Source organism: Leptodactylus fuscus, chromosome 6, assembly GCF_031893055.1.
Source record: "Leptodactylus fuscus isolate aLepFus1 chromosome 6, aLepFus1.hap2, whole genome shotgun sequence".
NCBI classification, from domain to species: domain Eukaryota; kingdom Metazoa; phylum Chordata; class Amphibia; order Anura; family Leptodactylidae; genus Leptodactylus; species Leptodactylus fuscus.
This window is the reverse complement of record NC_134270.1, coordinates 108,292,798-108,304,679: the sequence shown is the minus strand read 5'-3', so window position 1 is coordinate 108,304,679 and position 11,882 is coordinate 108,292,798. Positions and strand designations below refer to the sequence as shown.

Sequence of the window (11,882 nt, the reverse complement as noted above, 5' to 3'; positions counted from 1 at the left end):
TTCCGGGTGAACAATCAGGTGACAGGAAGTCGTAACACTGCCATGGCAACTGTTGGACGCTAATCACCTGACTCGAGCTCTCGGCGGCCATTTTGTGAAAGCTATGTATTAAAGGCTTTACTATAGGACTACAGTAACATGGATTCTTATTGAAGTGATATTGGGATGACTGTTCATTTATATTTGTGAAAGATAATAATTAATAATAAAAAGACAAAATACATGATTAAAGAAGACCTTTTGCCGCCACTAAGTTGCATCAATTAATAGCTAATGCTACAATAATTCCAGTACAGTTGGGATTTCTTCTCTAGCCCAAACCGTTCCTGAGCAATGCATACCTCCCAACTTTTGAAGAACCGAAAGAGGGACAAAATGTGCGGCGCGCTACGCGCGCCGCTGTAAATTTAGCCCCGCCCACTTTTGTGTTGACTCCGCCCACTCGTTAATTTTTCATGTGCCCGCACACAGTATATTCCTCCTACAGTCACCCGTAAATTATATGTCCTCCTTCTATCTCTCCCCCAGTTTCATATACACCCTTCATCTGCCCCCAGTTTAATGTCCCTCTTCCATCTCTGCCCCCAGATTCATGTCCCCCATCTCTGCCCCCAGATTCATGTCCCCACATCTCTGCCCCCAGATTCATGTCCCCACATCTCTGCCCCCAGATTCATGTCCCACATCTCTGCCCCCAGATTCATGTCCTCTCCATCTCTGCCCCCAGATTCATGTCCCCCATCTCTTCCCCCAGATTCATGTCCCCCATCTCTGCCCTCAGATTCATGTCCTCTCCATCTCTGCCCCCAGATTCATGTCCCCCATCTCTGCCCCCAGTTTCATGTCCACTCCATCTCTGCCCCCAGATTCATGTCCCTCCATCTCTGCCCCCAGATTCATGTCCCCACATCTCTGCCCCCAGATTCATGTCCCTCCATCTCTGCCCCCAAATTCATGTCCTCTCCATCTCTGCCCCCAGATTCATGTCCCTCCATCTCTGCCCCCAAATTCATGTCCTCTCCATCTCTGCCCCCAGATTCATGTCCCACATCTCTGCCCCAGATTCATGTCCCTCCATCTCTGCCCCCAGATTCATGTCCTCTCCATCTCTGCCCCCAGATTCATGTCCCCCATCTCTGCCCCCAGATTCATGTCCCCCATCTCTGCCCTCAGATTCATGTACTCTCCATCTCTGCCCCCAGATTCATGTCCCCACATCTCTGCCCCCAGATTCATGTCCCTCCATCTCTGCCCCCAAATTCATGTCCTCTCCATCTCTGCCCCCAGATTCATGTCCTCTCCATCTCTGCCCCCAGATTCATGTCCTCTCCATCTCTGCCCCCAGATTCATGTCCTCTCCATCTCTGCCCCCAGTGTCATGCCGTCCTCTCCTTCATCTGCCCCCAGATTCACGTTCCACCTACACATTAAACTTACCTTCTCCTCCGCTCCCTCGCCGCTCTCTGCCCGCCTCTCTCGCTGACACATGCAGCTGAAGGAAGGAGCTGACACAGGTCAGCTCCTCGCTTCGCCGCTGCCCGCCTCTCTCCCTGACACATGCGGCTGAAGCTGCTCGCGTGCTCTCTTCGCCGCTGCGTCTCTCTCTCTCGCTGACACATGCGGCTGAAGCGAGGAGCTGACCTGTGTCAGCTCCTCGATTCGCCGCTGCCGCTGGCTCCTGGCTTGTACATCGCGTCTACAAACCAGGAGCCGGCGGCAGCAGCGAAGCGAGGAGCTGACACAGGTCAGCTCCTCGCTTCAGCCGCATGTGTCAGCGAGAGAGAGACGCAGCGGCGAAGCGAACACGCGAGCAGCTTCAGCCGCATGTGTCAGGGAGAGAGGCGGGCAGCGGCGAAGCGAGGAGCTGACCTGTGTCAGCGCCTTGCTTCAGCCGCATATGTGTTCAACTCAGATCTGCTTCCTCTGGACGCAGATCTGAGTTGAAATCGGGACATACCTCCCTCCAACCGGGACCGCGGGACATGTCACCCAAATCGGGACTGTCCCGCGGAAATCGGGACGGTTGGGAGGTATGGCAATGAATGCTGTTACTTTTGTTGCCTGATATGCTATTTAGGCTCAGTACTGTCTGGAGGGCGATGTCAGGCAGAAGACAAGGGGTGTGATTCTGAACTCTGACACCGGCTGTCTCAGATTGTTTTTTTTTTGAGTCATGTTCAACAACTGCATACGTCCCAATCGTCCCGACTTCTGCGGGACATTCCCGGATTCAGGGTCATGTCCCGCAGTCGCAGTTGGCGGGAAGTACGTCGCGGTTTCAACTTATCTGCATCCAGAGGACGCTGATGAGTTGAATACACTGTTGAATGAAGCAGGAGCTGTCAGCACAGGTCCTGCTTCACCACTGTGCTCCATAATACAAAATAAGGGTGCATTCACACTGAGTAAACGCTAGCTTATTTTGTAGAGTAAAATTACACTTGTAAATTTTGCTATCCCATTGACTTCAATGACATTTTACAGGTGTATTTTTACAGGCGTATTTTTTACAGGCGTATTTTTTACAGGCGTATTTTTACACTTGTAAAAAAATATCATTGAAGTCAATGGGATAGCAAAATTTACAAGTGTAATTTTACTCTACAAAATAAGCTAGCGTTTACTCAGTGTGAATGCACCCTTACAGTGGTACTGCACACTCTAATAGCAGAGTTGTGGTGCTAGCAAAAAAAAGGTCCTTCAACCTACGTAATCAAGTACAAGTAAATTTTGCTGCACACACTATATTTGCATTGGGAGAGTGTAAAGATTTATTTTACAATAGAACAAACGGCATTGACATAATGCAAAGAAAAAATTGAAAAAGGCAAACTAGATCAATCAATGTTTTTATGTTTCTGTCGTTAGACCTTCATCGGAATAGATCTAGTGCATAGCATGGCAGGGAGAAGTGTCAGGGTAGAGATAGGAGGGACATTAAACTGGGGGCAGATGAAAGGGGCAATTAAACTGGGGGGATTAAGAGGGACATTAAAATGGGGACAACTGGAGGGGGACATTAAACAAAGGGGGTCACTGGAGGAGGACATTAAACCGTGGGAGTAGCTGGAGGGAGATCTGTCTGCCTCTAGTTGCCCCCAGTTTCATGTCCCCCTCCAACTACCCCCACTGTTAATGTCACCCACCAGCTGCCCCAGTTTCATGTCCCCTCTAGTTTCCCAGAGTTTAAACAGTGGCACCAGGAGAGGCACCTAATACTGTGGGGCAGTTGTAGGAGAACATTATAATGTGGGGGCATATAATGTTCAGGTGACTGTAGGAGTATTATACTATGTGTGTGTGTGTGTGTGTGTGTGTGGGGGCTCATGGAAAAATGGATGAGAATGGGTGGGGTCAACACAGAAGTGGATGGAGCTAAATTTGCATAATGTGCGTTTTCTCTCTCTTTCTGTCCTTTGAAAGTTGGGAGGTATGGAACGATATTAAATCCTTCCTGGTTTTCACATATTTATTATACAGTAAGGAGCTCTGTCCAAATCTAGATTGTACATCTTGCAGAATAATGTTTAATGTTCTTCTTTCTTACCCCCCAACCCCAGGTGGTACATAAACTGACTAGGATGATTGGGAAGAATGTGAAGCTCTAAGACATGGTTCTGCAGTTCCTGCGCACTCTCTTTTTGAGGACGCGAAACGTTCATTGCTGCACCCTGCAGGTGGAGCTTCTAATGTCCTTACATGACCTGGATGTTGGTGAGATCTTCTCAGTTGACCCGTGCCACAGGGTACTGGTGTTCTCCAAAGTTTTATACTGCTGTTTCTGCTCTATATTATTGTCACTTGTCACCAGACAGACCCTTATGATGTACAGACCCTTTAAAGGGAACCCGTATGTACTGTATACAGTGCTGCCCTGTATGCAGTATATACTATGTAGACAGCACTGTGTACACTGTATACTATACAGAGCGGTACCTATTGATGTCCATGCCTTTTTAGTTTCTGCTGTGCACTCTGCCTCCACTAACTGGCATGTGCAAACTATAAGGGTAAGTTCACACAGGTCCTTAGTATAGGGCATCAGTATTGGATCTGAGGGGGTATGAAACCCTAGACTCCCACAGGTCAGCTGTACTGTGACGGCACGGCTCTTTGTAATCTTTACATGCTGGGAGATACCCAAAGTGTAGTGACAGGTTTTGGTACATCAGCACTGCCCCATTGAAGTCTATCAAATAGTGCTGCAGTACAATACTTGTGAGCAGTGCGACATGTAAACAATATTGGGAGCTGCTCTGGCTCAGAACAGCTGATCTGTGAGGGTGTCAGACCCTCACAGATCTAATATTGATGGCCTATCCTAATGATAAAGGATAACCCCTTTAATGAAATATGGAGTCCTAGTGTCCACCACGCTGCTTTATGGGTGATGTTTGTTGTCTGTACCTCACTTGTTCCTTCTTACTTTGGCACAGTTCACCTGGTCCCTGGACACCTGGATCTGTGAGAAGTTTGTGGGCGCAAAGAGAGCTTGAGAATTACAGGGATTTAAAGGGCTTGTCAGGAATTGGCAATAAGGGTCTGCCTTTTCACTGCTCAATACCAGACACAACCTATAGACATGAGTGGCACTAGTTACTGCCAGCTCAGTTCAAGCATTGACCTCACTCTTGTTATTCATGTTAGTCCTATAGATGCAGAAGTCTATCATACAGTATATCTGTGTTATGAAGAGTACTATTTTATTAGCACCATGTGTGTAGTGACCAGCAGGTGTCGCCATTGGTTGCAGTAGCTGGCTATGGATGATAATATCAAATATTAAAAGGGGTTTTCTGGGATCAGGATATTCGGATAGGCCATCATTATCCGTGGGGACTTGTTTGATGGGTTTGTGACACTTGTGCACCATCAGAATCCTGGAGAACCCCTTTAATTTTAATTTCCGTAGATGTTTTATGTTCCTTAGTAAGAATTTCTACATTTGTTTTACCTTGCAGGATAGTCATGAATTGCATCTGCTTCTGAGAATGCTGTCGCTGGGGCGCGGGGCCTGGGACATACTAGACAGTCAAGTGTTCAAAGAGCCCAAGCTGGTAAGTTGTAGTGAAGCCCTGGAGCATTGCAGGGATCTGCAGGTCTGGTCAGGCTGGAAGCAGGAGGCGTTCACTGCTTTAATTTCCATCCATCCATTCCCTGCTAGTCTAATACTGATGACCACACTTAAAGGGGTTTTGCCTTAACTGCCTGCAGGTAAAGGATGGGACCCTGTCTGTTACCAAAGCACACATGAATCTCTCCAGTCACATGACCAAAGCCACACCTTCCATACTAGAAAATGGATATAGTATAAATACTGAAATAGCAAAAACCCCCTTAAAGTAGAAATAATCAATATTATAGCCTCAGCAAACCAGTGTCATTTCTTCCATGACATTTTCACTTGGCACCTGAGTTATAGAGGTAGGTTATGGGTAAATAGTCCTGACTTGATGATATCATTGCCTACCTGGTATCATGGCTTTCTCTCCTCATGTATACGTCATAAACATTTGGTTATTCTCTCTCCACGATACGGAACTGATCACTAAGTTCCTGCCTAAGTTCAAGCACAACTTTGTATCATCAGACTCAGGGTTACCAGACAGACCCACACAGCTCCTTTCACTCCATGGATCTGCATTAGCGGTCAGAATCTGCAGCCTTTCTCTAGTCCAGAAATGAGCGAAGGCCTACTCAAGACCTGCATTGGCGCACACACAAGTTAAAAACCTGGGGGAGATTTGGCAAGTGCCCAGCACCCTGCCTGTCACCTTCTCAGTAGCATATATATTTATTAATTATAGTGTAGGGGCACAAAGGGACAGCTATAATTTTGTGGTAACACAAAGATAATATTTTTATGATGAGCACAGTCGGAGAATTATTATAGTGCTGGAGAACTATCATTAAGAATGATAAGGGGGCTAGCAACAGGAAGAGAAGTCTCTATTCAGTGCTCATGACTTTTGTTCCTGGGCTCAGGAGCTGGGCTTCTAAGCCCTTGTTGAACAAAATACGGCTCATGAAGTGGAACCTGTGAGGTGGTTTTTCCACCGTAGACTGATCCCAGTAATTTCCTTTACTATGTTGCTTCTCACTAAGTGTTCTCCTACTGAAAAGTTGAAAAACTTAAAAGTTAAGGCTCCTCGTAGTGTGCCATAGCAGAAAAAAAAAAAAAAAAAGTGTTGCAGGAAAAACATGGTAGCAACATATCGCAGTTTTTTCCGCAGCGCTTTTTACAGAAAATCTACAAAGTTTTCCTCTGTGGATGTTCTGCTTCTGTTATACTTGTATGGAAACTGCTGGCATTTCTAATAGGTATAATTGCCATGTTGCAATTTCCAAAGTCACAACAGCGTATCCGCTGTGTGTATTCTTCAGCAATGTGTGGAAGGGACAATCCAATTTTTTTTTTCCTGTGGAAATGGGGCCCTGGATTAAGATTGTGATTTAGTACTTTGAATGCATCATTAGATGAAGCCACTCCCTGACCACCCCCACTAGTAGTTAAGGTAGGGGCACCATAGGAAAGTTTAGGGTTAACAGTCTCAAAGTCAAAATAAAGCATCTCTACTCAGAGAACGTGATGAACTGGTAGAAGTCCGCACATCAAGAGTAAAAAAAAAAAACAAAACAAAAAAAACAAAAAGGAAAAAACAAATCACTTTATTCACATCAATGTTGTAATGTCACAAATGCATTATCCATAGGAATACATTGGAATGAAATTACAAACAAGGTGCTTTGTATTCATTTTACTGCAAAACATGTACAGTTATACGCATGTTACAAAGTCATTGGTATTAGAAAGGACACGTCACCTGCCCAGGATAGAAGCAAAAACATATAATGTCTCTGCCACCCTCATTAACCCTGATGGGTAAACAATCCCAGCTGCAGGCCACGGGTCGCTTTTCACCACAGTTTCTTACACATATAAAAAGCAGACAAGTTGGCAACAAGAAAAAACCAAAACATTAACCTGAATATCAAAAAATATAATTTGATCTTGGTTTCACCCAGAAAAAAAAAAGAAAAAATCTACACACACACAGCCTACATGAATGACAACAATACAAAGTCTACAGTAATATACATCTCCGTCCTCCATTGCTAAAAATTACCTCGACCAATCAGAGGGAGGAGATGCTAATGCTTTATTGCAAGAGATGGGGAACAGTCGCTGATACAGTTTTCCTCTCCCATCAATGGTCCAGAAATTAGGATGTTCACCATGGCACAGTCTGGCCCAGCAGGGACACTGATGCAGCTTACACCATTTTAAGAATCAAGTTTGCAAACGGTTAAAGCTCAGCTTTGAGATTTAAAGAAAAAAAAAATCCATGGCGGACAAAAAAACATAACCAAGTAACATTGATAAATATAAATAAGAGAAATAAACTGAATGCTTTATGATACAAACATGAACACTGTTCCATAGCTAATGGGTTCAGTTTAAATATGGTCTGGCTGGGTGCAGTACACCATTTGTACCCCACGACGGCAGTATTACATCACTAAAAGCCTGACCAGACAGACAATGTGAGGAAGGTTCCAAAAACTAAGCAGCTATCTAAGGTACAGTAAGGTGGGAACAGAAATAGCACCCTGACTGGCCACCGGGGACAAGTTTTTATACATTTTTACCATTATTATAAAGCTGTGGAGAGAAGTGTTGCTGACCAGAATGAAAAGAATAAGGAGAAATACAGATTATAAAGGGTAATATTGCTGTGCTAATGCTATGAGCAACATAAAATGGGCACACTGGCAAAATGCAGAAGACTCTTATTGGCAGCAGCTTCTATATATTGATTATATTTTTAGTAAAAGGTTTCCATGCCACAGGAAAACCAGCATGAATGGGCCGTTATAACCACTTAGTAACAGCACCAAGCATTCTAACGTATCCATGTAAGATTGTGTGAGGTTATATAACTTTCAGCCTGCTGGCACAACTTTTAGTCCATGGAGGGGAATAGAACCATTACTGTGCCATGAGGCCTCATCCGTCTCAAAAACATTGGTGTTGAGAGCAAACGTCTAAATATCTAATGGGGTGGGCAGCCAGCGATCATCACTCACACTTCTCTGTACATGCAGCACGCATGTGCTGAAATAATTCTCTAATATAGAGATGTCATTTCAAACTCCGGGCAGGTATGCCAGCTTTCTCATAAGGGACTGTCACAGTGATTACAAGAAATAGATATAAAAATAAAATGTGCACATCATTGCTGACTTACATATGCCGGCAGCTGTGTATGCTAGGATTTGTAATTCCACAACTACTCATATCTATAGAGACTTTATATAGCTATATCAAACTCTAAGACTTTGATGTGTCACTGCCCTGCAGGCCGCATTTGGTAACACAGCCGAATGCAACTGTGCACATAGATCTAATGTCTCTAGGTTATTCTGGAGGCAAACACATAACACACAGTATTCATTTCCACAGTCACCTACATCATCACTTTCAATAGGACATGCAGGTTTAGGGTGGGACGAGTAGTCATACTTATTAATATGCATACTTATTAATATCACTGCATTGGTGAATCTGCACCAGCGTTATGTCCAGCTCCAGTGACGTGGACTGGACATGACCCATTCACTGTGGAAGAAACCACTGTGGCAATTCTAGGTAGTAACACCCCCACTTCCACTACTGCTGAGAAACTTCCACGCGATTTAAAAAAAGAAAGGTAAAGAGTCCCTGTTATAGTAAATCCACCATATACAGCATCGGCAGGTGGCATGGATCGTGAGCTGGTGTACAGGGTTACGATTTGGCACATTTTGTAGAATGTTTGATACCTCTCTTCTAAAGAGCTGCCTCTGTAGAAACAATTTAATTTCAGGCCCCTGCTGTAAAAAAATAAAATAAAAAAGCAGCAGCCAAAATGCAGGACAGTACACTTTGTGTGAGAAGGAGAGAATTGTTTTTAACCCCTTGCAGCAGACATGTCAAGCTAGAGGTTGGATTTTTCCAAGATGTGGAGACCAGTGATCTCCATATCACTTAAACCAAATCTTTCTACACTTTCCTTTTTTTTCTGAAGGTGCACAACTGCTTGCCAAACGTCCCTAGCTTCTTCTTACTTGAGCAACAAGCACGTAAAACTAGCCCATGCTGCATGGAGAAGCCATCTCTTTTACTGCAGAAAAAACCAAGATGCTCATGTGCACTATAAAGCCATGTGCATGGACCCTGTAAAGCATCACACAAATCTACCACAGGTCTGTACTACACAACCATAAGCACTCCAGGGGCCACTGTACATCTGTAAAACACTCATCTCTAAAACCAACCTCTTTTGCCTCTGTAAAAAACATGGACACATATAGGTACAGTTATGGAAATTATAAAAAAAGATCAGTATTGCACTGATCCATATTATGCTCATATGCATGACTTCTTAGTATGTACACTGCAGTGTTTATAGCTCCATGAACTTAAATGGTGATCACCATGGTTAAATGTAATGTGCTTGCTAGGACTGATCTCACACAGTATGACAAAAAGATTATTTATGGACATGTACAATGAGATTGACACTTGGGCAGCAGTTGTATTGCGGCTGCTTCCAATGTAAATAGACGGTGGATGTACTTTAACAGCTTATAAAGATAATGGAATAAATAAAATCCTGATACCAGATCAGGGTAAATTCAGGCACATCTGTAAAAATAAAATTATGCATATTACTATAAAAACAAAAAAGGGTTTTTTTTGGAATGAGATTACTTGGAAGCTGTAGATATGTGCACTAAATAGAAATCTCATAGCACTGGCTCCACACAGAAGAACCCTGGGAGCAGTGTGCCTTATTGCCTACTGGTTCTAAGGGTGCATTCACACTGAGTAAACGCTAGCTTATTTTGTAGAGTAAAATTACACTTGTAAATTTTGCTATCCCATTGACTTCAATGACATTTTACAGGCGTATTTTTTACAGGCGTATTTTTACACTTGTAAAAAAATATCATTGAAGTCAATGGAATAGCAAAATTTACAAGTGTAATTTTACTCTACAAAATAAGCTAGCGTTTACTCAGTGTGAATGCACCCTTAAGCTGGAAATTTTGTTTCTTGGCTCGTGTGCATTTTAGCCTACATATTCAGCACTTTGAGGCGACAATGGCTCCTTATAGAGCACTTCCCTTTAAAACCAGATATCTCTAAACCCTTGAGTCCTTGTTCTTCTTCCCTTAACGGGAAAGCTGAGTGATAGTTAATATGGCTACCTTTTCAGCTTCTGTAAGCTTTGTCACTCAGCTTTTACACACTCCTGAATGAAAAAAAAAAAAAATCAAACTACACATACATACACACAAACACACAGTGGTTAGCACTGCAGCCTTGCAGCGCTGGAGTCCTGGGTTTGAATCCTGCCAGGAACAACATCTGCAAGAAGTTTGTATGTTCTCCCTGTGTTTGTGTGGATTTCCTCCCATACTCCAAAGACATACTGATAGGGAAAAAAAGTACATTGTGAGCCCTGTATGGGGTTCACAATCTGCATTAAAAAAATAAATAAAATGAGAATATATAATATACTACCAGGAGAAAAAGCTGAGTTACAATACCTATAGAAATTGTAATGGCAACCGATAGAGTAAGAAACTAAGAAATGTGTGACTTGACATAACTAGGTGGCTCATTGGCATAGATTTACTGGTGAATTCTGGTTTTCAGGGTGAATGCTCTGAAATATGGTCATTTGCATTAACATCCTCAATGCCAGAGTGATTTGTGAGGCATTACAAAGGCACTGAAGGGTTAATTGTGCTTAAAGGATTAAACAAAACCCCCCTCCTTACTGAAACAACCTCTCTCAGTCCATTTGGAGTGTCTCACACTCCCAAACACACCATATTTAAGAAAAATCCTATTCATCTCAATCATTCAAATACACAAAATAAAATCTGAATTTAATATTCAGAACTATATGCATTAAAAAAAATTCTGGACTGATAAAAAGGAAGAACAGTTCTACAATGTGCAACTATGCAAAAATCATACAAATATATCAGATTCCGGACTCTCTGCCATAGTACTTCCTGCTACGGCTGTGCTTTTCCCATGGCGCAATAAATACACTGTAGTAATGTACTGCTCCAATGCGTGGTGAATGGACGCTGAGCTCCACAGGTGCGTTTCCAAGATTATACAAGAGAAAGGAGAAGTCCCCAGAAAAACGGTTTGTACCCTGGAACGGAGCAAGGAGTTTATGTCGGGATCTCATCTATTGCTGCTTGGTCAAACGCCGGTAATGAGGTAATACTTGGACCTCGGGGAGGTAGAGTGCTAGCTCCATGGCCACGAGCACAGTCAGCTCAAATGAAACCAAATCCCGTCTATTAGCTCGGAAGCGTTCTTCCAACTTCTGGCATGAGGCAAAAAAAGAGAATGTCAGTGAAATGGTTCTCCCACAGTACAGATCATGTGTATAATTGTAGGCATTATGCACAGTTTAACAATACGATTACACTAGCACAAATCCTTCCTAATGTAGGTAGTGGTATAATGGAACCCACATAAGAAAATGGGCGACAATAAAGAGGAACTTCCTGTGAGGTCTATGTGTAAAAGAACCTGTGTACTAGGGTTCCTGAAGGGGACAACCCACTAGGGATGCTCTACAAACAAGTGGGTACTAGGATTACTCAACAGCTTGCCACCCATGTCCCTTCCCATAAGCTCAATGTGGACACCACACTTACATCTAGAAGATGCTTCAGCTCAGGCTTCTTAAAGTCGCTGCTGATTTTAGCAGCTAGAAGCACACAGGCTCCAGCACACAATTTGCGGTTTTGTTTGTTCACTCTCCCTTGCAGGACCAGCTTCTCGAAGTAAACATAGGACATAGCAA

General features: G+C 43.4%; 1 protein-coding gene across 2 annotated transcripts in view; it reads right to left on the bottom strand.

Annotated features, from left to right (window-relative positions):
• Positions 1–10,085: 10,085 nt before the first annotated feature.
• Positions 10,086–11,882, bottom strand: part of CABLES2 (Cdk5 and Abl enzyme substrate 2) — a 13,422-nt gene continuing 11,625 nt past the window's right edge. For both annotated transcript variants that reach the window (XM_075277016.1, XM_075277017.1), the window contains 2 exons: positions 11,734–11,882; positions 10,086–11,396 (listed from right to left, as the gene is read on the bottom strand). The exon at positions 11,734–11,882 is cut by the window's right edge and continues 56 nt beyond it. In XM_075277016.1, the coding sequence (XP_075133117.1) occupies positions 11,256–11,396; positions 11,734–11,882 (290 nt within the window). In that variant the 3' untranslated portion in view covers positions 10,086–11,255. The remainder of the gene's footprint in view (positions 11,397–11,733) is intronic.